The 27,330-nt window shown below is 51.3% G+C and overlaps 1 protein-coding gene and 1 long non-coding RNA gene across 13 annotated transcripts in view; one reads left to right on the top strand and one right to left on the bottom strand.

Moving 5' to 3' along the window:
- Positions 1-13,465: 13,465 nt before the first annotated feature.
- On the top strand, positions 13,466-14,662 carry LOC127910385 (uncharacterized). 10 transcript variants are annotated; one of them, XR_008074627.1, is made up of 6 exons: positions 13,466-13,582; positions 13,658-13,807; positions 13,858-13,932; positions 13,982-14,156; positions 14,287-14,361; positions 14,535-14,662. It is a non-coding gene; the product is annotated as an uncharacterized LOC127910385 (long non-coding RNA). The 10 variants fall into 10 exon arrangements; XR_008074634.1 differs by having other exon boundaries at positions 13,571-13,682; positions 13,733-13,932; XR_008074632.1 differs by having other exon boundaries at positions 13,582-13,632; positions 13,708-13,932; positions 14,032-14,156.
- LOC118378351 (TOX high mobility group box family member 2-like) overlaps positions 14,533-27,330 on the bottom strand; it is a 278,978-nt gene continuing 266,180 nt past the window's right edge. For all 3 annotated transcript variants that reach the window (XM_052473985.1, XM_052473987.1, XM_052473986.1), the window contains one exon: positions 14,533-14,767. In XM_052473985.1, the coding sequence (XP_052329945.1) occupies positions 14,725-14,767 (43 nt within the window). In that variant the 3' untranslated portion in view covers positions 14,533-14,724. The remainder of the gene's footprint in view (positions 14,768-27,330) is intronic.

Below are 27,330 nucleotides of genomic sequence, written 5' to 3'. Positions count from 1 at the left end.
CTATACATATAATATCTGCTCTATGATAACTATACATATAACATATAACATCTGCTCTATGATAACTATACATATAACATCTGCTCTATGATAACTACACATATAACATCTGCTCTATGATAACTATACATATAACATCTGCTCTATGATAACTGTACATATAACATCTGCTCTATGATAACTATACATATAACATCTGCTCTATCATAACTATACATATAACATCATATAACATCTCATCTGCTCTATGATAACTATACATATAACATCTGCTCTATCATAACTTCACATATAACATCTGCTCTATGATAACTATATATATATAACATCTGCTCTATGATAACTATACATATAACATCTGCTCTATGATAAGTATACATATAACATCTGCTCTATGATAACTATACATATAACATCTGCTCTATCATAACTTCACATATAACATCTGCTCTATGATAACTATATATATATAACATCTGCTTTATGATAAGTATACATATAACATCTGCTCTATGATAAGTATACATATAACATCTGCTCTATGATAATTATACATATAACATCTGCTCTATGATAACTATACATATAACATCTGCTCTATGATAACTATACATATAACATCTGCTCTATGATAATTATACATATAACATCTGCTCTATCATAACTATACATATAACATCTGCTCTATGATAATTATACATATAACATCTGCTCTATGATAACTATACATATAACATCTGCTCTATGATAACTATACATATAACATCTGCTCTATGATAAGTATACATATAACATCTGCTCTATGATAACTGTACATATAACATCTGCTCTATGATAACTATACATATAACATATGCTCTATCATAACTATACATATAACATCTGCTCTCATCTGCTCTATGATAACTATACATATAACATCTGCTCTATCATAACTTCACATATAACATCTGCTCTATGATAACTATATATATATAACATCTGCTTTATGAAAACTATACATATAACATCTGCTCTATGATAACTATATATATATAACTATATATATAACATCTGCTCTATGATAACTACACATATAACATCTGCTCTATGATTACTATACATATATAACATCTGCTCTAAGATAACTATACATATCACATCTGCTCTATGATAACTATATATATAACATCTGCTCTATGATAACTACACATATAACATCTGCTCTATGATAACTATACATATTTTTCACAGCCTGGTCCTTTTACTGTAATAGCTGCATTCCTACAAAAATATTAAAAATAAAATAAAATATAAAAAATAATATATCAAATAACATCAAATATTAGCTTCATGACAAGTCCATCCTAACATAGAACATTTACATGATTCTCTCTCGCTGGATTACTCTGTAGAAATGCAAGTAGCTCTTTTTGGAAACATTTTCCACTGTTGAATCTCCAAACCCCATAACAGAAGTGAACACAAAGTGAAACCCTGTTCTTGTCAAAACTGCCTACATTTCCTGTTCATGCTCTGCCACAGAACCAAAGTTGCAACTTTTTTAGTCAGGTGGCCTTGTGACTTTGAAGGCCACACCTAACACTGACCATCTACTCTCTAACTCTCTACTGTGGCTCACGAGCTAGGTACCATCTCATGTGGTCGGTTGAGCTAAAAATGTTGATTTGTATACCAGAGTGAGAAACCGTTGCATCACAATGAGAAAGGCCTCCATCGTGGTGGGAAAGGTTTCCGTTTCAGATCAAACAGTTTCCGTTCTTGTCTCCATGTTGACATCTCAAAACCAAGGCCAGAAAGGCCAGCACACTGTGTCCACCTCAAATGTCACACCCCTGTACCTGCTTTAACAATCCATGCATGTCCTAATATGGACACCATACAGCTCAACACTACCAATCTCAACAGACAAACAGAGAAACTAACTCACCTATTGTATCTATGCATCAAATAAAAAAAATCACATTTTATTTGTCACATACACATGTTTAGCAGATGTTAATGTGGGTGTAGCGAAATGCTTGTGTTTCCAGCTCCAACGATGCAGTAATATCTAACAAGTAATATCTAACAATACACACAATCTAAAGTAAAGTAATTAAGAATATATAAATATTTGGACGAGCAATGTCAGAGCGGCATAGACTAAGATACAGTAGAATAGGACAGAATACAGTATATACATATGAGATGAGTAATACAAAATATGTAAACATTATTAAAGTGACTAGTGTTTCATTTATTAAAGTGGCCCGTGATTTCAAGTCTATGTGTATAGGGCAGCAGCCTCTAATGTGCTAGTGATGGCTGTTTAACAATATTCATAAAGTGTAGGAGGAGGAGTACTGATCTAGGATGTTTGGTTTAAACAATGACTGTCAGAATGTCCATGGAGAATAGTGAGCATCAAGGTTGAAAAACTGTCACATAAAAGAAGGGCATTGTGACTGGAAAGAAAGGGACAATAATGTCTATTTCAACATTCAACACAGAGAAGCAAATCACCCCCCACCTTCCCACACATTTGTGTTCATGCACGCATGCATGGACACACTCACACAGACACAAATGTACGACTGAGATTTTCATATAATGTGTGTCATATCATGAAGTGGCAGTTCACATTTTCCAATTGTTCAATAATGATCTAGAGGGAGAGAGAAAGGGAGAGAGGCAGGGAGAGAGAGGGAGAGAGAGAGAGAGAGAGAGAGAGAGAGAGAGAGAGAGAGAGAGAGAGAGAGAGAGAGAGAGGGGCAGGGAGAGAGAGAGAGAGGGAGAGAGGCAGGGAAAGAGAGGGAGATAGGGACAGGAGAGAGGGAGATAGAGGAAGGGAGAGAGAGAGGAGAGAGAGGCAGAGAGAGAGAGGGGGAGAGAGAGGCAGGCAGGGAGAAGAGAGAGGGAGAGAGAGACAGGGAGAGAGGCAGGGAGAGAGAGAGAGGCAGGCAGGAGAGAGAGGCAGGAGAGATAGGCAGGGAGAGAAAGGCAGGGAGAGAGAGGCAGGGAGAGAGAGGCAGGGAGAGAGAGAGGCAGGAGAGAGAGAGGCAGGGAGAGAGAGGCAGAGGAGAGGAGGGAGAGAGAGGCAGGGAGAGAGAGGCAGGAGAGAGAGGCAGGGGAGAGAGAGGCAGGGAGAGAGAGGCAGGGAGAGAGAGGCAGGGGAGAGAGAGGCAGGGAGAGAGAGGCAGGGAGAGAGAGGCAGGGCAGGGAGAGAGAGGCAGGGAGAGAGAGGCAGGGGAGAGAGGCAGGGGAGAGAGAGGCAGGAGAGAGAGAGGCAGGGAGAGAGAGGCAGGGAGAGGGCAGAGAGAGGCAGGGAGAGAGAGGCAGGAGAGCAGAGAGGCAGGGAGAGAGAGGCAGGAGAGGAGAGAGAGGCAGGAGAGAGAGGCAGGGAGAGAGAGGCAGGGAGAGAGGCAGGGAGAGAGAGGCAGGAGAGAGAGGCAGGGAGAGAGAGGCAGGGAGAGAGAGGCAGGGAGAGAGAGGCAGGGAGAGAGAGGCAGGGAGAGAGAGGCAGGGAGAGAGAGGCAGGGGAGAGAGGCAGGGAGAGAGAGGCAGGGAGAGAGAGGCAGGGAGAGAGAGGCAGGGAGAGAGAGGTGGGGAGAGAGAGGGGGAGAGAGAGGCAGGAGAGAGAGGCAGGGAGAGAGGGAGAGAGAGGCAGGGAGAGAGAGGCAGGGAGAGAGAGGCAGGGAGGAGAGAGGCAGGGAGAGAGGCAGGGCAGGGAGAGAGAGGCAGGGGAGAGAGAGGCAGGGAGAGAGAGGCAGGAGAGAGAGGCAGGGAGAGAGAGGCAGGAGAGAGGAGAGAGAGGCAGGGGAGAGAGAGGCAGGGAGAGAGAGGCAGGGAGAGAGAGGCAGGGGAGAGAGAGGCAGGGAGAGAGAGGCAGGGAGAGAGAGGCAGGAGAGAGAGGCAGGAGAGAGAGGCAGAGGAGAGAGAGGCAGGGAGAGAGAGGCAGGGAGAGAGAGGCAGGAGAGAGAGGCAGGGAGAGAGAGGCAGGGAGAGAGAGGCAGGGAGAGAGAGGCAGGGAGAGAGAGGCAGGGGAGAGAGAGGCAGGGAGAGAGAGGCAGGGAGAGAGAGGCAGGGAGAGAGCAGGGAGAGAGCAGGGAGAGAGGCAGGAGAGAGAGGCAGGAGAGAGAGGGAGAGAGAGGCAGGGAGAGAGAGGGGAGAGAGAGGCAGAGGAGAGAGAGGCGGGAGAGAGAGGCAGGAGAGAGAGGCAGGGAGAGAGAGGCAGGGAGAGAGAGAGGCAGGGAGAGAGAGGAGGAGAGAGAGGCAGGAGAGAGGCAGGAGAGGCAGGGAGAGAGAGGCAGGGGGAGAGAGAGGCAGGAGAGAGAGGCAGGAGAGAGAGGCAGGGAGAGAGGAGAGGCAGGGAGAGAGAGGCAGGAGAGAGAGAGGCAGGAGAGAGAGAGGCAGGGAGAGAGAGGCAGGGAGAGAGAGAGGCAGGGAGAGAGAGGCAGGGAGAGAGAGGCAGGGAGAGAGAGAGGCAGGGAGAGAGAGGCAGGGAGAGAGAGGCAGGGAGAGAGAGGCAGGGAGAGAGAGGCAGGGAGAGAGAGGCAGGGAGAGAGAGGCAGGGAGAGAGAGGCAGGGAGAGAGAGAGGCAGGGAGAGAGAGGCAGGAGAGAGAGAGGCAGGGAGAGAGAGGCAGGGAGAGAGAGGCAGGGAGAGAGAGGCAGGGAGAGAGAGAGGCAGGGAGAGAGGCAGGGAGAGAGAGGCAGGGAGAGAGAGGCAGGGAGAGAGAGGCAGAGGAGAGAGAGGCAGGGAGAGAGAGGCAGGGAGAGAGAGAGGCAGGGAGAGAGAGGCAGGGAGAGAGAGGCAGGGAGAGAGAGGCAGGGAGAGAGAGGAGAGAGAGAGGCAGGGGAGAGAGAGGCAGGAGAGAGAGAGGCAGGAGAGAGAGGGAGAGAGGCAGGCAGAGAGAGAGGCAGGAGAGAGAGAGGCAGGGAGAGAGAGGCAGCAGGGAGAGAGAGGCAGGGAGAGAGAGGCAGGGAGAGAGAGGCAGGGAGAGAGAGGCAGGGAGAGAGAGGCAGGGAGAGAGAGAGGCAGGGAGAGAGAGGCAGGGAGAGAGAGGCAGGGAGAGAGAGAGGCAGGAGAGAGAGGCAGGGGAGAGAGGCAGGGAGAGAGAGGCAGGGAGAGAGAGGCAGGAGAGAGAGGCAGGGAGAGAGAGGCAGGGAGAGAGAGGCAGGAGAGAGAGGCAGGAGAGAGAGGCAGGGAGGAGAGGCAGGGGAGAGAGAGGCAGGGAGAGAGGCAGGGAGAGAGAGGCAGGGGGAGAGAGGCAGGAGAGAGAGGCAGGGAGAGAGAGGCAGGGAGAGAGAGAGGCAGGAGAGAGAGGCAGGGAGAGAGAGGCAGGGAGAGAGAGGCAGGGAGAGAGAGGCAGGGAGAGAGAGGCAGGGAGAGAGAGGCAGGGAGAGAGAGGCAGGGAGAGAGAGGCAGGAGAGAGAGGCAGGCAGAGGCAGAGAGAGAGGCAGGGGAGAGAGAGGCAGGGGAGAGAGAGAGGCAGGAGAGAGAGAGGAGGGAGAGGCAGGAGAGAGAGGCAGGGAGAGAGAGGCAGGGAGAGAGAGGCAGGAGAGAGAGAGGCAGGAGAGAGAGAGGCAGGGAGAGAGAGGCAGGGGGAGAGAGAGAGGCAGGGAGAGAGAGAGGCAGGGAGAGAGAGAGAGGCAGGGAGAGAGGCAGGGAGAGAGAGGCAGGGAGAGAGAGGCAGGAGAGAGAGGCAGGGAGAGAGAGAGGCAGGAGAGAGAGAGGCAGAGAGAGAGAGAGGCAGGAGAGAGAGAGGCAGGGAGAGAGAGGCAGGGAGAGAGAGGCAGGGAGAGAGAGGCAGGAGAGAGAGGCAGGGAGAGAGAGGCAGGGAGAGAGAGGCAGGGAGAGAGAGGCAGGGAGAGAGGCAGGGAGGCAGGGAGAGAGAGGCAGGGAGAGAGAGGCAGGGAGAGAGAGGCAGGGAGAGAGAGGCAGGAGAGAGAGAGGCAGGGAGAGAGAGGCAGGGAGAGAGAGGCAGGGAGAGAGAGAGGCAGGCAGGGGAGAGAGAGGCAGGAGAGAGAGAGGCAGGGAGAGAGAGGCAGGGAGAGAGAGGCAGGGAGAGAGAGGCAGGGAGGAGAGGAGGAGGGAGGAGAGAGGCAGGAGAGAGAGAGGCAGGGGAGAGAGAGGCAGAGGGAGAGAGAGGCAGGGAGAGAGAGGCAGGAGAGAGAGAGGCAGGGAGAGAGAGGCAGGAGAGAGGCAGGGAGAGAGAGGCAGGGAGAGAGGCAGGAGGAGAGGCAGGGAGAGAGGCAGGGGAGAGAGAGAGGCAGGGAGAGAGAGGCAGAGGGAGAGAGAGGCAGGGGAGAGAGGCAGGGGAGAGCAGGGAGAGAGAGGCAGGGAGAGAGAGGCAGGAGAGAGAGGCAGGGGAGAGAGGCAGGGAGAGAGAGGCAGGGAGAGAGAGGCAGAGAGAGGCAGGGAGAGAGGCAGGAGAGAGGAGGAGAGAGAGGCAGGAGAGAGAGGCAGGGAGAGAGAGGCAGGGAGAGAGAGGCAGGGAGGAGAGAGAGAGGCAGGGGAGAGAGAGGCAGGGAGAGAGAGGCAGGGAGAGAGAGAGGCAGGGAGAGAGAGAGGCAGGGAGAGAGAGAGGCAGGGAGAGAGAGGCAGGGAGAGATGGAGATTCCAGCCTCAAATGAATTAAACATGAAATGGAGTGATAGTGACATTTCCCTCTTGTCTCCATATGAGAGAAAAATACATTAAAAACATATCTTGGGATGCATTTTTTAGGATACTTTTTAAATATTTAAATAAAATAAATCATAATAATTAAATAATGTTTTTAAAAAATATATACTGTATTTCACATTTGAAATACAGTACATTATACAGTACATATATTACGGAATGTATTTAAAGAGTATATACAAATGTAGGTGTCAAATGTCATTCTCCCACTGGGCCAGAGTCGCTTCTGGCATTTTCCTGATCATTGGTGAGGCACGGAAGCCTTCCCCTCACTTAATGGCGCAGGTTCTTCTTCTTCAGATTACATTTCGCCACCTGCTCAGTGTTTTCAGGAGCGTAACATGTAATTATCTCTCCCACACTTGCCTCAAAGGAGAAAGTATTCAGCATCTACAGTATTTCGCAGATGCCGGTTTGGGCATGATTCTTGCATGATTCTTGATTCCTTCACATCTGGCATTACACTTTCTCCAATGGGAGGCCCAACGTGAGATAAGTCAAGGCCACGGCTCCAACAAACCACTCCTCCAAACCCTCTAACGGGCAGCTGCAGCCACAATATACTTGATCAAAATCTATTTTATTGTACTTGACACATACCAAAAGCACTAAAAATGCATTTAAATACATTTAAATTTCTACAAAAATGACTAACCAACATGATACACTATCGCTGACGTGATGACTCCATCTACATCCATCCTGAGTGACACAGTGGTCTAAGGCACTGCAACTCAGCACTAGAGGTATCACTACAGACACCCTGGTTTGAATCCGGGATGTATCGTGATTGGGAGTCCCATAGTGCGGCACACAATTGTCCCTCTCACGGTCAACTGTGTTTATTTTCAGCAAACTTAACATCTGTAAATATTTGTATGAACATAACAAGATTCAACAACTGAGACATAAACTGATCAAGTTCCACAGACATGTGACTAACAGAAATGGAATAATGTGTCCCTGAACAAAAGGTGGTGGGGTCAAAAGCAAAAGTAACGGTCAGTATCTGGTGTGGCCACCAGCTGCATTAACTTCTTTGGGACAGGGGGCAGTATTTTCACGTCCGGATGTAAAGCGTGTCAAAAGTAAACGGCCTCCTACTCAGACCCAGAAGCTAAAATATGCATATTATTAGCATATCTGGATAGAAAACTCTCTGAAGTTTCTAAAACTGTTTGAATCATGTCTGTGGGTATTACAAAACTTATTTGGCAGGCGAAACTCCGAGGACAAACCATTCAGATTTTTTTTTTGAGGTCGCTCCCTTTTCAATGACTTTTCATTGGGATTTTCTAATCGACTTTCCTGCAGTTCCTATAGCTTCCACTGGATATCAACAGTCTTTAGAAATTGGTTGAGGTTTTTCCTTTGAAAAGTGAAGAAGTAACACTGTTCAGAATGAGGCTCGAGTCTAGTGTACTCTTTGTTAGAGGAACGTGACCTGAAAGCACGCTCCACTTTGTTTTCCTCCGGTATTGAATACAATATACCTCGTCTTAAATATGATTGATTATTTACGTTAAAAAATACCTAAAGTTGTATTACAAAAGTAGTTTGAAATGTTTGGACAATGCTTACAGGTAACGTTTGAGATATTTTGTGGTCACTTAGCACAAGTTGGAACCAGTGTTTTTCTGGATCAAACGAGCCAAATAAATGGACATTTTGGATATATATCGACGGAATTAATCGAACAAAAGGACCATTTGTGATGCTTATGGGACATATTGGACCATGACGGACCCTCCACCTCCAAATTGATCCCGCTCCAGAGTACAGGCCTCGATATAACGCTCATTCCTTTGACGATAAACGCGAATCCGACCATCACCCCTGGTGAGACAAAACTGCACTTTTTGCCAGTCCTGTCTGGTCCAGCGACGGTGGGTTTGTGCCCATAGGCGACGTTGTTGCCGGTGATGTCTGGGGAGGACCTGCCTTACATCAGGCCTACAAGCCCTCAGTCCAGCCTCTCTCAGCCTAGAAGATCTAAGGATCTTCTGAAGTGCAAAACTATGTGGAATTAAGAATCACTTTGGCCACCCTGTAGACTAGATGTCGTAGCCATGCATTTCTGTCAGGCATTACATGCATTTGAGCAAAGATGCAAGTGTATGTACATGTATTTGAAATACATTTTATGTGAAGTTAAATACACTGCTCAAAACAATAAAGGGAACACTAAAATTGGGTCGCCTAGTGGTTAGAGTGCTGGACTAGTCACCAGAAGCTTGCAAGTTCAAACCCCCGAGCTGATAAAGTACTAATCTGTCATTCTGCCCCTGAACCCACTGTTCCTATGCCATCATTGAAAATAAGAATTTGTTCTTAACTGACTTGCCTGGTTAAATAACATTACACAAAAAATAAAAGGAACACTAAAATAACACATCCTAGATCTGAATGAATGAACTATTTTTATTAAATACTTTTTTCTTTACATAGTTGAATGTGCTGACAACAAAATCACACAAACATTATCAATGGAAATCAAATGTATCAACCCATGGAGGTCTGGATTTGGAGTCACACTCAACATTAAAGTGGAAAACCACACTACAGGCTGATCCAAATGTATCAACCCATGGAGGTCTGGATTTGGAGTCACACTCAACATTAAAGTGGAAAACCACACTACAGGCTGATCCAAATGTATCAACCCATGGAGGTCTGGATTTGGAGTCACACTCAAAATTAAAGTGGAAAACCACACTACAGGCTTTTCCAAATTTATCAACCCATGGAGGTCTGGATTTGGAGTCACTCAAAATTAAAGTGGAAACCCACACTACAGGCTGATCCAACTTTGATATAATGTCCTTAAAACATGTCAAAATGAGGCTCAGTAGTGTGTGTGGCCTCCACGTGCCTGTATGACCTCCCTACAATGCCTGGGCATGCTCCTGATGAGGTGGCGGATGGTCTCCTGAGGGATCTCCTCCCAGACCTGGACTAAAGCATCCCCCAACTCCTGGACAGTCTGTTGTGCAACGTGGCGTTGGTGGATGGAGCGAGACATGATGTCTCAGATGTGCTCAATTGGATTCAGGTCTGGGGAACGGGCGGGCCAGTCCATAGCATCAATGCCTTCCTCTTGCAGGAACTGCTGACACACTCCAGCCACATGAGGTCTAGCATTGTCTTGCATTAGGAGGAACCCAGGGCCAACCGCACCAGCATACGGTCTCACAAGGGGTCTGAGGATCTCATCTCGGTACCTAATGGCAGTCAGGCTATCTCTGGCGAGCACATGGAGGGCTGTGCGGCCCCCCAAAGAATTGCCACCCCACACCATGACTGACCCACCGCCAGACCGGTCATGCTGGAGGATGTTGCAGGCAGCAGAACGTTCTCCACGGCATCTCCAGACTCTGTCACATCTGTCACATGTGCTCAGTGTGAACCTGCTTTCATCTGTGAAGAGCACAGGGCGCTAGTGGCGAATTTGCCAATCTTGGTGTTCTCTGGCAAATGCAAAACGTCCGGCACGGTGTTGGGCTGTAAGCACAACCCCCACCTGTGGACGTCAGGCCCTCATACCACCCTCATGGAGTCTGTTTCTGACCGTTTGAGCAGACACATGCACATTTGTGGCCTGCTGGAGGTAATTTTGCAGGGCTCTGGCAGTGCTCCTCCTGCTCCTCCTTGTACAAAGGCGGAGGTAGCGGTCCTGCTGCTTGGTTGTTGCCCTCCTACGGCCTCCTCCACGTCTCCTGGTGTACTGGCCTGTCTCCTGGACACTACGCTGACAGACACAGCAAACCTTCTTGCCACAGCTCGCATTGATGTGCCATCCTGGATGAGCTGCACTACCTGAGCCACTTGTGTGGGTTGTAGACGCCGTCCCATGCTACCACTAGAGTGAAAGCACCGCCAGCATTCAAACGTGACCAAAACATCAGCCAGGAAGCATAGGAACTGAGAAGTGGTCTGTAGTCACCACCTGCAGAACCACTCCTTTATTGGGGGTGTCTTGCTAATTGCCTATAATTTCCACCTGTTGTCTATTCCATTTGCACAACAGCATGTGACATGTATTGTCAATCAGTGTTGCTTCCTAAGTGGACAGTTTGATTTCACAGAAGTGTGATTGACTTAGAGTTACATTGTGTGTTCCCTTTATTTTTTTGAGCAGTGTATATGAAAATGTATATTTTTTCCATATGGGTCTATCTGGAAGACTTGTGTGCAATTGTGGGTAAAATCTGTATTTAGGATGGATGCCCGAGTTTGTGTACCTTAAGCCATGTATTTCTCTGTTCTCTTTATCTCTGCCACCCACCACCCCACCACTTTCACATAGCAGCAAAGCAAATTCACTCCTGCATCTGTTCATGGCTGTGGAGATACATTGAGGACAAGAGTTCAGATTGGGATGGTGTTAGCTTTAGTGATAACAGCTAATTAGTAAAGCCATAGTATTTGATTTGAGTCCAGCCATGAGACTACATTTAATTATAGGAAACATGTTCTGGGTTGGAATAAAAGGAAGTGAGTGATATTATGTTCTAGGATATTTTCCAAGTGTTAAGTGGCTGATGTTTTAGATTTGGATACTTGACGGAAGGGAAGAAAATAATGTTCTGTGTCGGAAAAAAAGAGTCAGTAGCAGCCTATTTCACTTTTCACTTTTTTTATTATTATGGAGATTTAAAATAAAAGAAGCATTGTGACACAAAATTATGTCACTGGCAAGGAAAGAAAGAACCAGCAGAAAAAAAGAGGAAGAAACCAAAGCAATCCTCATCATCATCAAACCTAAAAGCTAAACAATACAATTTTAATAAAAATGCACGTCCATTGTAAGAAGCAAAAAAAATATGCTCGTTCTTTCATAAATAGAAAACCTGTCAAATAGCTGATGGGCAACTTAAAAAAAAATATGTTGATAACAATTACAAAATAAAAATAACTGCTTTACAAATTAAATAACTACAATTGTCAGGCTTATATATTAACTTGAATGTTATTATATTTCCATTAAAACAAATGTTTTTAATTATGCTACAGTGAAAATAAGACCATCTTTCTCATCAAATATTTATCACAGAACTTAAAGATGAGAGAGACACAACAGAAACACCCAAGAAAATAGTGGAAACCTTGAAACCCACAGCTATGTTACTGTCATTCACATGTAGTTTGTTTTTTTAGATCCCTCTTCATGTTGAGTGGGTGAATATTGACAATTTACATGACCAGGTGAATTTAAAAAATCTAATCAACAAAGACTGTAGCCTAGGATTTTTGAGGCAACATGAGTGTTCAGTATGTGTCTGTCTCGCGTTTCCTCATTCCCATTTTCTCTCTCTCTCTCTCTCTCTCTCTCTCTCTCTCTCTCTCTCTCTCTCTCTCTCTCTCTCTCTCTCTCCCTCCCACCTCTCTCTCTCCCCCTCTCTCTCCCACCTCTCTCTCTCTCTCCCTCCCCCCTCTCTCTCTCTCTCCCACCTCTCTCTCTCTCTCTCTCTCTCTCTCTCTCTCTCTCTCTCTCTCTCTCCCACCTCTCTCTCGCTCTCCCTCTCTCTTTCTCTCTCTCTCTTTCCACCTCTCTCTCCCTCTCTCCCTCTCTCTCTCTCTCTCTCTCTCTTCTCTCTCTCTCTCCCTCTCTCTCTCTCTCTCTCTCTCTCTCTCTCTCTCTCTCTCTCTCTCCCTCCCACCTCTCTCTCTCCCCTCTCTCTCCCACCTCTCTCTCTCTCTCTCTCTCCCTCCCACCTCTCTCTCTCTCCCCCCTCTCTCTCTCTCTCTCTCCCACCTCTCTCTCTCTCTCTCTCTCTCTCTCCCACCTCTCTCTCGCTCTCCCTCTCTCTCTTTCCACCTCTCTCTCTCTCTCCCTCTCTCTCTCTCTCTCTCTCTCTCTCTCTCTCTCTCTCTCTCTCACACCTCTCTCTCACTCTCCCTCCCTCTCTCTCTCTCTCTCTCTTTCCACCTCTCTCTCTCTCTCCCTCTCTCTCTCTCTCTCTCTCTCTCTCTCTCTCTCTCTCTCCTCTCTCCCCTCTCTCTCTCTCTCTCTCTCTCTCTCTCTCTCTCTCTCTCTCTCTCTCTCTCTCTTTCCATTTAATGATCTGCAGGACACAGACTCTGTATTGTGTTTTTGATGTAACTTTATTGGAAAAATCATACCAGTGAGCACAGATTTAATGCAAGATGGAGTGTGTGAAGTAGTCCTTTGAAATCCACCTGCGCAGCCTGTTAAAATTCACAAAACACACACACACAAACGCTTACACACTCACATGCACACAGACACACCCAAATGCACACTCGCACACATACGCACAGTAGCACACGCATACACTCCCACACACGCGCAGGCACGCAACCACACACACAAGATACACTTTGAAATACAAACCAATGACTTACAGGTAATACTAAAGAAGAAGAAAAGCTATCTGGACTTCGAATTCCCAATTTGATCAAAGTGATATTTACAATCACACCGTGACAGCTTGGTTTACCTCCACAGGTCTTTCATTAAAAAAAGGGTTGAATTTATGTAATTATCCTTTCCCACCCATTCACTTTGTATTATAATAAGTCACAGACCCTAAAGCAAAGCAATAGTAACATCAAGGCCTGTGTGCTGAAACCTACCATGTAGCAAGAAAGAAATAATAACAACAACAAGAAAAGAAAACATAATACATTTAAAAAATGATTAAATGAGAAGAAGAAGAAGGAGGAAAAGAAGAAGAATGCTTTTTGCTCATTTTATTCCAATTAAAGCTCAGTTTCGTCCCTGAGGGGGACTATTTTCATGGTTCTTCAATTTTTCTTTACTCTGAGACAAATATGAGAGCTATAGAATCAGGCAGGAGAAGAAATACGCTGAGAAAAAAAATCGCTAGTAGTCATCGGAACTTTGCACAAATCTTTCTAAAAACCGAAAAGATTACAATGACAAAAAAAGGGTGGTGGTAGGAGTGGGATGGGGAGGTGGTGGTAGGAGTGGGTTGGGGAGGTGGTGGTAGGAGTGGGATGGGGAGGTGGTGGTAGGAGTGGGTTGGGGAGGTGGTGGTAGGAGTGGGATGGGGAGGTGGTGGTAGGAGTGGGTTGGGAAGGTGGTGGTAGGAGTGGGTTGGGGAGGTGGTGGTAGGAGTGGGTTGGGAAGGTGGTGGTAGGAGTGGGTTGGGGAGGTGGTGGAAGGAGTGGGTTGGGGAGGTGGTGGTAGAAGTGGGTTGGGGAGGTGGTGGTAGGAGTGGGTTGGGGAGGTGGTGGTAGGAGTGGGTTGGGAAGGTGGTGGTAGGAGTGGGTTGGGGAGGTGGTGGTAGGAGTGGGTTGGGGAGGGGTGGTAGGAGTGGGTTGGGGAGGTGGTGGTAGGAGTGGGTTGGGGAGGTGGTGGTAGGAGTGGGTTGGGAAGGTGGTGGTAGGAGTGGGTTGGGGAGGTGGTGGTAGGAGTGGGTTGGGGAGGTGGTGGTAGGAGTGGGTTGGGAAGGTGGTGGTAGGAGTGGGTTGGGGAGGTGGTGGTAGGAGTGGGTTGGGGAGGTGGTGGTAAGAGTGGGTTGGGGAGGTGGTAGGAGTGGGTTGGGGAGGGGGTGGTAGGAGTGGGTTGGGGGGTTGGGGAGGTGTTGGTAGGAGTGGGTTGGGGAGGTGTTGGTAGGAGTGGGTTGGGGAGGTGGTGGTAGGAGTGGGTTGGGGAGGTGGTGGTAGGAGTGGGTTGGGGAGGTGGTGGTAGGAGTGGGTTGGGGAGGTGGTGGTAGGAATGGGTTGGGGAGGTGGTGGTAGGAGTGGGTTGGGGAGGGGGTGGTAGGAGTGGGTTGGGGGGTTGGGGAGGTGTTGGTAGGAGTGGGTTGGGGAGGTGTTGGTAGGAGTGGGTTGGAGAGGTGGGGGTTGGGGAGGTGGTGGTAGGAGTGAGTTGGGGAGGTGGTGGTAGGAGTGGGTTGGGGAGGTGGTGGTAGGAGTGGGTTGGGGAGGTGGTGGTAGGAGTGGGTTGGGGATGTGTGGGGTTGGGGAGGTGGTGGTAGGAGTGGGTTGGGGGGTTGGGGAGGTGGGGGTTGGGGAGGTTGAGGGCTGACTCCCTGTTGTCTTTTCTTGTCGACGGCGACCTCCAGTTTCAAGTGAGGTAGAGTGGCTTGTCCCTGGCTATCATGCTGCCACTGAAAAAAATAAGAGAGGGAGATGGTGAGAAGAGAAGGAGGAATCGGAAAACAAGAAGAGAGGGAGACAGTTAGAAGAGGAGGAGGAATCAGAAAACAAGAAGAGAGGGAGACGGTGAGAAGAGAAGGAGGAATCAGACAACAAGAAGAGAGGGAGACGGTGAGAAGAGAAGGAGGAATCAGAAAACAAGAAGAGAGGGAGACGGTGAGAAGAGAAGGAGGAATCAGAAAACAAGAAGAGAGGGAGACGGTGAGAAGAGAAGGAGGAATCAGAAAACAAGAAGAGAGGGAGACAGTTAGAAGAGAAGGAGGAATCAGAAAACAAGAAGAGAGGGAGACAGTTAGAAGAGAAGGAGGAATCAGAAAACAAGAAGAGAGGGAGACGGTTAGAAGAGAAGGAGGAATCAGAAAACAAGAAGAGAGGGAGACAGTTAGAAGAGAAGGAGGAATCAGAAAACAAGAAGAGAGGGAGACGGTTAGAAGAGAAGGAGGAATCAGAAAACAAGAAGAGAGGGAGACAGTTAGAAGAGAAGGAGGAATCAGAAAACAAGAAGAGAGGGAGACAGTTAGAAGAGAAGGAGGAATCAGAAAACAAGAAGAGAGGGAGACAGTTAGAAGAGAAGGAGGAATCAGAAAACAAGAAGAGAGGGAGACAGTTAGAAGAGAAGGAGGAATCAGAAAACAAGAAGAGAGGGAGACAGTTAGAAGAGAAGGAGGAATCAGAAAACAAGAAGAGAGGGAGACGGTTAGAAGAGAAGGAGGAATCAGAAAACAAGAAGAGAGGGAGACGGTTAGAAGAGAAGGAGGAATCAGAAAACAAGAAGAGAGGGAGACGGTTAGAAGAGAAGGAGGAATCAGAAAACAAGAAGAGAGGGAGACGGTTAGAAGAGAAGGAGGAATCAGAAAACAAGAAGAGAGGGAGACGGTTAGAAGAGAAGGAGGAATCAGAAAACAAGAAGAGAGGGAGACAGTTAGAAGAGAAGGAGGAATCAGAAAACAAGAAGAGAGGGAGACAGTGAGAAGAGAAGGAGGAATCAGAAAACAAGAAGAGAGGGAGACGGTTAGAAGAGAAGGAGGAATCAGAAAACAAGAAGAGAGGGAGACGGTTAGAAGAGAAGGAGGAATCAGAAAACAAGAAGAGAGGGAGACAGTTAGAAGAGGAAGAGGAATCAGAAAACAAGAAGAGAGGGAGACGGTTAGAAGAGAAGGAGGAATCAGAAAACAAGAAGAGAGGGAGACAGTTAGAAGAGAAGGAGGAATCAGAAAACAAGAAGAGAGGGAGACAGTTAGAAGAGGAAGAGGAATCAGAAAACAAGAAGAGAGGGAGACAGTTAGAAGAGAAGGAGGAATCAGAAAACAAGAAGAGAGGGAGACAGTTAGAAGAGAAGGAGGAATCAGAAAACAAGAAGAGAGGGAGACGGTTAGAAGAGAAGGAGGAATCAGAAAACAAGAAGAGAGGGAGACGGTTAGAAGAGAAGGAGGAATCAGAAAACAAGAAGAGAGGGAGACGGTTAGAAGAGAAGGAGGAATCAGAAAACAAGAAGAGAGGGAGACGGTTAGAAGAGAAGGAGGAATCAGAAAACAAGAAGAGAGGGAGACGGTGAGAAGAGAAGGAGGAATCAGAAAACAAGAAGAGAGGGAGACGGTTAGAAGAGAAGGAGGAATCAGAAAACAAGAAGAGAGGGAGACGGTTAGAAGAGAAGGAGGAATCAGAAAACAAGAAGAGAGGGAGACGGTTAGAAGAGAAGGAGGAATCAGAAAACAAGAAGAGAGGGAGACGGTGAGAAGAGAAGGAGGAATCAGAAAACAAGAAGAGAGGGAGACGGTTAGAAGAGAAGGAGGAATCAGAAAACAAGAAGAGAGGGAGACGGTTAGAAGAGAAGGAGGAATCAGAAAACAAGAAGAGAGGGAGACGGTGAGAAGAGAAGGAGGAATCAGAAAACAAGAAGAGAGGGAGACGGTGAGAAGAGAAGGAGGAATCAGAAAACAAGAAGAGAGGGAGACGGTGAGAAGAGAAGGAGGAATCAGAAAACAAGAAGAGAGGGAGACGGTTAGAAGAGAAGGAGGAATCAGAAAACAAGAAGAGAGGGAGACGGTGAGAAGAGAAGGAGGAATCAGAAAACAAGAAGAGAGGGAGACAGTTAGAAGAGGAAGAGGAATCAGAAAACAAGAAGAGAGGGAGACAGTTAGAAGAGAAGGAGGAATCAGAAAACAAGAAGAGAGGGAGACAGTTAGAAGAGAAGGAGGAATCAGAAAACAAGAAGAGAGGGAGACGGTTAGAAGAGAAGGAGGAATCAGAAAACAAGAAGAGAGGGAGACGGTTAGAAGAGAAGGAGGAATCAGAAAACAAGAAGAGAGGGAGACGGTGAGAAGAGAAGGAGGAATCAGAAAACAAGAAGAGAGGGAGACGGTTAGAAGAGAAGGAGGAATCAGAAAACAAGAAGAGAGGGAGACGGTTAGAAGAGAAGGAGGAATCAGAAAACAAGAAGAGAGGGAGACGGTTAGAAGAGAAGGAGGAATCAGAAAACAAGAAGAGAGGGAGACGGTGAGAAGAGAAGGAGGAATCAGAAAACAAGAAGAGAGGGAGACGGTTAGAAGAGAAGGAGGAATCAGAAAACAAGAAGAGAGGGAGACGGTTAGAAGAGAAGGAGGAATCAGAAAACAAGAAGAGAGGGAGACGGTGAGAAGAGAAGGAGGAATCAGAAAACAAGAAGAGAGGGAGACGGTGAGAAGAGAAGGAGGAATCAGAAAACAAGAAGAGAGGGAGACGGTGAGAAGAGAAGGAGGAATCAGAAAACAAGAAGAGAGGGAGACGGTTAGAAGAGAAGGAGGAATCAGAAAACAAGAAGAGAGGGAGACGGTGAGAAGAGAAGGAGGAATCAGAAAACAAGAAGAGAGGGAGACGGTGAGAAGAGAAGGAGGAATCAGAAAACAAGAAGAGAGGGAGACGGTGAGAAGAGAAGGAGGAATCAGAAAACAAGAAGAGAGGGAGACGGTGAGAAGAGAAGGAGGAATCAGAAAACAAGAAGAGAGGGAGACGGTTAGAAGAGAAGGAGGAATCAGAAAACAAGAAGAGAGGGAGACAGTTAGAAGAGAAGGAGGAATCGGAAAACAAGAAGAGACAGAAAGGGTGTGAAGAGAAGGAATAAATAAAAGACAGATTTCCCCTTCCCCTTTGAAGTACAGTAGGGACAATTATAAAACTAAAATTGAAGGAATAAAGTGTGCCATGTGTGTGTTGGAGTACATTCCTAACAGAAATATTGATAGCTATTCAGTGAACACTAGAACCGCTAAAGAGGTCATTTTGACTGCACATTATTTATTTATTTTTATACTCCGCCATTTTTTAAGTCATGCCCCCCTCTGTCCTGGACTTTTCCTAAATAAGTATACGTAACAAACTGTTGTTGTTACAATCTTAATATCACAAACAGAACTGGAGTTGGAACCAGTTTAAGGAGGGCATGTCATGTTTTTGAACAGTTTCTCTCCATTGCCCCTCCTTCTCCAAACAGTAGGGTCTGTGCCCCTCCTTCTCCAAACAGTAGGGTCTGTGCCCCTCCTTCTCCAAAGAGTATGGTCTGTGCCCCTCCTTCTCCAAACAGTAGGGTCTGTGCCCCTCCTTCTTCCAACAGTAGGGTCTGTGCCCCTCCTTCTTCCAACAGTAGGGTCTGTGCCCCTCCTTCTCCAAACAGTAGGGTCTGTGCCCCTCCTTCTCCAAACAGTAGGGTCTGTGCCCCTCCTTCTCCAAACAGTATGGTCTGTGCCCCTCCTTCTCCAAACAGTATGGTCTGTGCCCCTCCTTCTCCAAACAGTAGGGTCTGTGCCCCTCCTTCTCCAAACAGTAGGGTCTGTGCCCCTCCTTCTCCAAACAGTATGGTCTGTGCCCCTCCTTCTCCAAACAGTAGGGTCTGTGCCCCTCCTTCTTCCAACAGTAGGGTCTGTGCCCCTCCTTCTTCCAACAGTAGGGTCTGTGCCCCTCCTTCTCCCAACAGTAGGGTCTGTGCCCCTCCTTCTCCAAACAGTAGGGTCTGTGCCCCTCCTTCTCCAAACAGTAGGGTCTGTGCCCCTCCTTCTCCCAACAGTAGGGTCTGTGCCCCTCCTTCTCCCAACAGTAGGGTCTGTGCCCCTCCTCCAAACAGTAGGGTCTGTGCCCCTCCTTCTCCCAACAGTAGGGTCTGTGCCCCTCCTTCTCCAAACAGTAGGGTCTGTGCCCCTCCTTCTCCAAACAGTAGGGTCTGTGCCCCTCCTTCTCCCAACAGTAGGGTCTGTGCCCCTCCTTCTCCCAACAGTAGGGTCTGTGCCCCTCCTTCTTCCAACAGTAGGGTCTGTGCCCCCCCTTTACCAACAGTAGGGTCTGTGCCCCTCCTTCTCCAAACAGTAGGGTCTGTGCCCCCCCCTTTACCAACAGTAGGGTCTGTGCCCCTCCTTCTTCCAACAGTAGGGTCTGTGCCCCTCCTTCTCCCAACAGTATGGTCTGTGCCCCTCCTTCTCCAAACAGTAGGGTCTGTGCCCCTCCTTCTTCCAACAGTAGGGTCTGTGCCCCCCCTTTACCAACAGTAGGGTCTGTGCCCCTCCTTCTCCAAACAGTAGGGTCTGTGCCCCCCCCTTTACCAACAGTAGGGTCTGTGCCCCTCCTTCTTCCAACAGTAGGGTCTGTGCCCCTCCTTCTCCCAACAGTAGGGTCTGTGCCCCCCTTTACCAACAGTAGGGTCTGTGCCCCTCCTTCTCCCAACAGTAGGGTCTGTGCCCCTCCTTCTCCCAACAGTAGGGTCTGTGCCCCTCCTTCTTCCAACAGTAGGGTCTGTGCCCCTCCTTCTCCCAACAGTAGGGTCTGTGTCCCTCCTCCTCCCAACAGTAGGGTCTGTGCCCCCTTTACCAACAGTAGGGTCTGTGCCCCCCCTTCACCAACAGTAGGGTCTGTGCCCCTCCTTCTTCCAACAGTAGGGTCTGTGCCCCTCCTTCACCCAACAGTAGGGTCTGTGCCCCTCCTCCTCCCAACAGTAGGGTCTGTGCCCCCCCCTTTACCAACAGTAGGGTCTGTGCCCCCCCTTCACCAACAGTAGGGTCTGTGCCCCTTCTTCTTCCAACAGTAGGGTCTGTGCCACCCCATTCACCAACAGTAGGGTCTGTGCCCCTCCTTCTTCCAACAGTAGGGTCTGTGCCCCTCCTTCTTCCAACAGTAGGGTCTGTGCTCCTCCTTCACCCAACCGTAGGGTCTGTGCCCCTCCTTCTTCTAACAGTAGGGTCTGTGCCTCCCCTTCACCAACAGTAGGGTCTGTACCCCTCCTTCTCCCAACAGTAGGGTCTGTGCCCCCCCTTTACCAACAGTAGGGTCTGTGCCCCTCCTTCTCCCAACAGTAGGGTCTGTGCCCCTCCTTCTCCCAACAGTAGGGTCTGTGCCCCTCCTTCTTCCAACAGTAGGGTCTGTGCCCCTCCTTCTCCCAACAGTAGGGTCTGTGCCCCTCCTCCTCCCAACAGTAGGGTCTGTGCCCCCTTTACCAACAGTAGGGTCTGTGCCCCCCCTTCACCAACAGTAGGGTCTGTGCCCCTCCTTCTTCCAACAGTAGGGTCTGTGCCCCTCCTTCACCCAACAGTAGGGTCTGTGCCCCTCCTCCTCCCAACAGTAGGGTCTGTGCCCCCCCCTTTACCAACAGTAGGGTCTGTGCCCCCCCTTCACCAACAGTAGGGTCTGTGCCCCTTCTTCTTCCAACAGTAGGGTCTGTGCCACCCCATTCACCAACAGTAGGGTCTGTGCCCCTCCTTCTTCCAACAGTAGGGTCTGTGCCCCTCCTTCTTCCAACAGTAGGGTCTGTGCTCCTCCTTCACCCAACCGTAGGGTCTGTGCCCCTCCTTCTTCTAACAGTAGGGTCTGTGCCTCCCCTTCACCAACAGTAGGGTCTGTGCCCCTCCTTCTCCCAACAGTAGGGTCTGTGCCCCCCCTTCACCAACAGTAGGGTCTGTGCCCCTCCTTCTCCCAACAGTAGGGTCTGTGCCCCCCCTTCACCAACAGTAGGGTCTGTTCCCCTCCTTCTCCCAACAGTAGGGTCTGTGCCACCCCTTCTTCCAACAGTAGGGTCTGTGCCCCTCCTCCTCCCAAGAATAGGGTCTGTGCCACCCCTTCTTCCAACAGTAGGGTCTGTTCCCCTCCTCCTCCCAACAGTGGGGTCTGTGCCCCTCCTCCTCCTAACAGTAGGTCTGTTCCCCTCCTCCTCCCAACAGTGGGGTCTGTTCCCCTCCTCCCTTCCAACAGTAGGTCTGTTCCCCTCCTCCTCCCAACAGTGGGGTCTGTTCCCCTCCTCCTCCCAACAGTAGGTCTGTTCCCCTCCTCCTCCCAACAGTAGGTCTGTTCCCCTCCTCCTCCCAACAGTGGGGTCTGTGCCCCTCCTCCTCCCAACAGTAGGGTCTGTGCCCCTCCTCCTCCCAACAGTGGGGTCTGTGCCCCTCCTCCTCCCAACAGTGGGGTCTGTTCCCCTCCTCCTCCCAACAGTAGGTCTGTTCCCCTCCTCCTCCCAACAGTAGGTCTGTGCCCCTCCTCCTCCCAACAGTAGGTCTGTTCCCCTCCTCCTCCCAACAGTAGGTCTGTTCCCCTCCTCCTCCCAACAGTAGGTATGTGCCCCTCCTCCTCCCAACAGTTTGTCCCCTCCTTCTCCGAACAGTAGGTCTGTTCCACCCCTCCTCCCAACAGTGGGGTCTGTGCCCCCCCTCCTCCCAACAGTGGGGTCTGTTCCCCTCCTCCTCCCAACAGTAGGTCTGTTCCCCTCCTCCTCCCAACAGTAGGTCTGTGCCCCTCCTCCTCCCAACAGTAGGTCTGTTCCCCTCCTCCTCCCAACAGTAGGTCTGTTCCCCTCCTCCTCCCAACAGTAGGTCTGTTCCCCTCCTCCTCCCAACAGTAAGTCTGTTCCCCTCCTCCTCCCAACAGTGGGGTCTGTGCCCCTCCTCCTCCCAACAGTAGGTCTGTGCCCCTCCTCCTCCCAACAGTAGGTCTGTGCCCCTCCTCCTCCCAACAGTAGGTCTGTTCCCTCCTTCTCCTAACAGTAGGTCTGTTCCACCCCTCCTCCCAACAGTGGGGTCTGTGCCCCCCCTCCTCCCAACATTAGGTCTTTTCCCCTCCTCCTCCCAACAGTGGGGTCTGTGCCCCTCCTCCTCCTAACAGTAGGTCTGTGCCCCTCCTCCCAACAGTAGGTCTGTTCCCCTCCTCCTCCCAACAGTGGGGTCTGTGCCCCTCCTCCTCCTAACAGTAGGTCTGTGCCCCTCCTCCCAACAGTAGGTCTGTTCCCCTCCTCCTCCCAACAGTGGGGTCTGTGCCCCTCCTCCTCCTAACAGTAGGTCTGTGCCCCTCCTCCCAACAGTAGGTCTGTTCCCCTCCTCCTCCCAACAGTGGGGTCTGTGCCCCTCCTCCTCCTAACAGTAGGTCTGTTCCCCTCCTCCTCCCAACAGTAGGTCTGTGCCCCTCCTTCTCCTAACACTGGGGTCTGTTCCCCTCCTTCTCCCAACAGTGGGGTCTGTGCCCCTCCTCCTCCTAACAGTAGGGTCTGTGCCCCTCCTTCTCCTAACAGTAGGTCTGTTCCCCTCCTCCTCCTAACAGTAGGTCTGTGCCCCTCCTCCTCCCAACAGTAGGGTCTGAGCCCCTCCTCCTCCTAACAGTAGGGTCTGTGCCCCTCCTTCTTCCAACAGTAGGGTCTGTGCCCCTCCTTCACCCAACAGTAGGGTCTGTGCCCCTCCTCCTCCCAACAGTAGGGTCTGTGCCCCCCCCTTTACCAACAGTAGGGTCTGTGCCCCCCCTTCACCAACAGTAGGGTCTGTGCCCCTTCTTCTTCCAACAGTAGGGTCTGTGCCACCCCATTCACCAACAGTAGGGTCTGTGCCCCTCCTTCTTCCAACAGTAGGGTCTGTGCCCCTCCTTCTTCCAACAGTAGGGTCTGTGCTCCTCCTTCACCCAACCGTAGGGTCTGTGCCCCTCCTTCTTCTAACAGTAGGGTCTGTGCCTCCCCTTCACCAACAGTAGGGTCTGTGCCCCTCCTTCTCCCAACAGTAGGGTCTGTGCCCCCCCTTCACCAACAGTAGGGTCTGTGCCCCTCCTTCTCCCAACAGTAGGGTCTGTGCCCCCCCTTCACCAACAGTAGGGTCTGTTCCCCTCCTTCTCCCAACAGTAGGGTCTGTGCCACCCCTTCTTCCAACAGTAGGGTCTGTGCCCCTCCTCCTCCCAAGAATAGGGTCTGTGCCACCCCTTCTTCCAACAGTAGGGTCTGTTCCCCTCCTCCTCCCAACAGTGGGGTCTGTGCCCCTCCTCCTCCTAACAGTAGGTCTGTTCCCCTCCTCCTCCCAACAGTGGGGTCTGTTCCCCTCCTCCCTTCCAACAGTAGGTCTGTTCCCCTCCTCCTCCCAACAGTGGGGTCTGTTCCCCTCCTCCTCCCAACAGTAGGTCTGTTCCCCTCCTCCTCCCAACAGTAGGTCTGTTCCCCTCCTCCTCCCAACAGTGGGGTCTGTGCCCCTCCTCCTCCCAACAGTAGGGTCTGTGCCCCTCCTCCTCCCAACAGTGGGGTCTGTGCCCCTCCTCCTCCCAACAGTGGGGTCTGTTCCCCTCCTCCTCCCAACAGTAGGTCTGTTCCCCTCCTCCTCCCAACAGTAGGTCTGTGCCCCTCCTCCTCCCAACAGTAGGTCTGTTCCCCTCCTCCTCCCAACAGTAGGTCTGTTCCCCTCCTCCTCCCAACAGTAGGTATGTGCCCCTCCTCCTCCCAACAGTTTGTCTGTTCCCCTCCTTCTCCGAACAGTAGGTCTGTTCCACCCCTCCTCCCAACAGTGGGGTCTGTGCCCCCCCTCCCAACAGTGGGGTCTGTTCCCCTCCTCCTCCCAACAGTAGGTCTGTTCCCCTCCTCCTCCCAACAGTAGGTCTGTGCCCCTCCTCCTCCCAACAGTAGGTCTGTTCCCCTCCTCCTCCCAACAGTAGGTCTGTTCCCCTCCTCCTCCCAACAGTAGGTCTGTTCCCCTCCTCCTCCCAACAGTAAGTCTGTTCCCCTCCTCCTCCCAACAGTGGGGTCTGTGCCCCTCCTCCTCCCAACAGTAGGTCTGTGCCCCTCCTCCTCCCAACAGTAGGTCTGTGCCCCTCCTCCTCCCAACAGTAGGTCTGTTCCCCTCCTTCTCCTAACAGTAGGTCTGTTCCACCCCTCCTCCCAACAGTGGGGTCTGTGCCCCCCCTCCTCCCAACATTAGGTCTTTTCCCCTCCTCCTCCCAACAGTGGGGTCTGTGCCCCTCCTCCTCCTAACAGTAGGTCTGTGCCCCTCCTCCCAACAGTAGGTCTGTTCCCCTCCTCCTCCCAACAGTGGGGTCTGTGCCCCTCCTCCTCCTAACAGTAGGTCTGTGCCCCTCCTCCCAACAGTAGGTCTGTTCCCCTCCTCCTCCCAACAGTGGGGTCTGTGCCCCTCCTCCTCCCTAACAGTAGGTCTGTGCCCCTCCTCCCAACAGTAGGTCTGTTCCCCTCCTCCTCCCAACAGTGGGGTCTGTGCCCCTCCTCCTCCCTAACAGTAGGTCTGTTCCCCTCCTCCTCCCAACAGTAGGTCTGTGCCCCTCCTTCTCCTAACACTGGGGTCTGTTCCCCTCCTTCTCCCAACAGTGGGGTCTGTGCCCCTCCTCCTCCTAACAGTAGGGTCTGTGCCCCTCCTTCTCCTAACAGTAGGTCTGTTCCCCTCCTCCTCCTAACAGTAGGTCTGTGCCCCTCCTCCTCCCAACAGTAGGGTCTGAGCCCCTCCTCCTCCTAACAGTAGGTCTGTTCCCCTCCTTCTCCTAACAGTAGGGTCTGTGCCCCTCCTCCTCCCAACAGTAGGTCTGTTCCCCTCCTCCTCCCAACAGTGGGGTCTGTGCCCCTCCTCCTCCTAACAGTAGGTCTGTGCCCCTCCTCCCAAAAGTAGGTCTGTTCCCTCCTCCTCCCAACAGTGGGGTCTGTGCCCCTCCTCCTCCTAACAGTAGGTCTGTTCCCCTCCTCCTCCCAACAGTAAGTCTGTGCCCCTCCTCCTCCCAACAGTAGGGTCTGAGCCCCTCCTCCTCCTAACAGTAGGTCTGTTCCCCTCCTTCTCCTAACAGTAGGGTCTGTGCCCCTCCTTCTCCTAACAGTAGGGTCTGTGCCCCTCCTCCTCCTAACAGTAGGGTCTGTGCCCCTCCTCCTCCCAACAGTGGGGTCTGTGCCCCTCCTCCTCCCAACAGTAGGGTCTGTGCCCCTCCTCCTCCTAACAGTAGGGTCTGTGCCCCTCCTCCTCCCAACAGTGGGGTCTGTGCCCCTCCTCCTCCCAACAGTAGGTCTGTTCCCCTCCTTCTCCTAACAGTAGGGTCTGTGCCCCTCCTCCTCCCAACAGTGGGGTCTGTGCCCCTCCTCCTCCCAACAGTGGGGTCTGTGCCCCTCCTTCTCCTAACAGTGGGGTCTGTGCCCCTCCTTCTCCTAACAGTGGGGTCTGTGCCCCTCCTTCTCCTAACAGTGGGGTCTGTGCCCCTCCTTCTCCCAATAGTGGGGTCTGTGCCCCTCGTTCTCCTAACAGTGGGGTCTATGCCCCTCCTTCTCCTAACAGTGGGGTCTGTGCCCCTCCTCCTCCCAACAGTGGGGTCTGTGCCCCTCCTCCTCCTAACAGTGGGGTCTGTGCCCCTCCTCCACCTAACAGTAGGTCTGTTCCCCTCCTCCTCCCAACAGTGGGGTCTGTGCCCCTCCTCCTCCTAACAGTGGGGTCTGTGCCGCTCCTCCTCCCAACAGTGGGGTCTGTGCCCCTTCTCCTCCCAACAGTGGGGTCTGTTCCCCTCCTCCTCCTAACAGTGGGGTTTGTGCCCCTCCTTCTCCCAACAGTGGGGTCTGTGCCCCTCCTTCTCCCAACAGTGGGGTCTGTGCCCCTCCTTCTCCCAACAGTGGGGTCTGTGCCCCTCCTCCTCCCAACAGTGGGGTCTGTGCCCCTCCTCCCAACAGTGGGGTCTGTGCCCCTCCTTCTCCCAACAGTGGGGTCTGTGCCCCTCCTCCTCCCAACAGTGGGGTCTGTGCCCCCCCTCCTCCCAACAGTGGGGTCTGTTCCCCTCCTCCTCCCAACAGTAGGTCTGTTCCCCTCCTCCTCCCAACAGTAGGTCTGTGCCCCTCCTCCTCCCAACAGTAGGTCTGTTCCCCTCCTCCTCCCAACAGTAGGTCTGTTCCCCTCCTCCTCCCAACAGTAGGTCTGTTCCCCTCCTCCTCCCAACAGTAAGTCTGTTCCCCTCCTCCTCCCAACAGTGGGGTCTGTGCCCCTCCTCCTCCCAACAGTAGGTCTGTGCCCCTCCTCCTCCCAACAGTAGGTCTGTGCCCCTCCTCCTCCCAACAGTAGGTCTGTTCCCCTCCTTCTCCGAACAGTAGGTCTGTTCCACCCTCCTCCCAACAGTGGGGTCTGTGCCCCCTCCTCCCAACATTAGGTCTTTTCCCCTCCTCCTCCCAACAGTGGGGTCTGTGCCCCTCCTCCTCCTAACAGTAGGTCTGTGCCCCTCCTCCCAACAGTAGGTCTGTTCCCCTCCTCCTCCCAACAGTGGGGTCTGTGCCCCTCCTCCTCCTAACAGTAGGTCTGTGCCCCTCCTCCCAACAGTAGGTCTGTTCCCCTCCTCCTCCCAACAGTGGGGTCTGTGCCCCTCCTCCTCCTAACAGTAGGTCTGTGCCCCTCCTCCCAACAGTAGGTCTGTTCCCCTCCTCCTCCCAACAGTGGGGTCTGTGCCCCTCCTCCTCCTAACAGTAGGTCTGTTCCCCTCCTCCTCCCAACAGTAGGTCTGTGCCCCTCCTTCTCCTAACACTGGGGTCTGTTCCCCTCCTTCTCCCAACAGTGGGGTCTGTGCCCCTCCTCCTCCTAACAGTAGGGTCTGTGCCCCTCCTTCTCCTAACAGTAGGTCTGTTCCCCTCCTCCTCCTAACAGTAGGTCTGTGCCCCTCCTCCTCCCAACAGTAGGGTCTGAGCCCCTCCTCCTCCTAACAGTAGGTCTGTTCCCCTCCTTCTCCTAACAGTAGGGTCTGTGCCCCTCCTCCTCCCAACAGTAGGTCTGTTCCCCTCCTCCTCCCAACAGTGGGGTCTGTGCCCCTCCTCCTCCTAACAGTAGGTCTGTGCCCCTCCTCCCAAAAGTAGGTCTGTTCCCCTCCTCCTCCCAACAGTGGGGTCTGTGCCCCTCCTCCTCCTAACAGTAGGTCTGTTCCCCTCCTCCTCCCAACAGTAAGTCTGTGCCCCTCCTCCTCCCAACAGTAGGGTCTGAGCCCCTCCTCCTCCTAACAGTAGGTCTGTTCCCCTCCTTCTCCTAACAGTAGGGTCTGTGCCCCTCCTTCTCCTAACAGTAGGGTCTGTGCCCCTCCTCCTCCTAACAGTAGGGTCTGTGCCCCTCCTCCTCCCAACAGTGGGGTCTGTGCCCCTCCTCCTCCCAACAGTAGGGTCTGTGCCCCTCCTCCTCCTAACAGTAGGGTCTGTGCCCCTCCTCCTCCCAACAGTGGGGTCTGTGCCCCTCCTCCTCCCAACAGTAGGTCTGTTCCACTCCTTCTCCTAACAGTAGGGTCTGTGCCCCTCCTCCTCCCAACAGTGGGGTCT

The sequence above is a fragment of the Oncorhynchus keta genome, chromosome 21 (assembly GCF_023373465.1).
Source record: "Oncorhynchus keta strain PuntledgeMale-10-30-2019 chromosome 21, Oket_V2, whole genome shotgun sequence".
NCBI lineage: Eukaryota > Metazoa > Chordata > Actinopteri > Salmoniformes > Salmonidae > Oncorhynchus > Oncorhynchus keta.
Note: the sequence above shows the minus strand (reverse complement) of the source record. Positions and strands in the feature narration are given on the sequence as shown.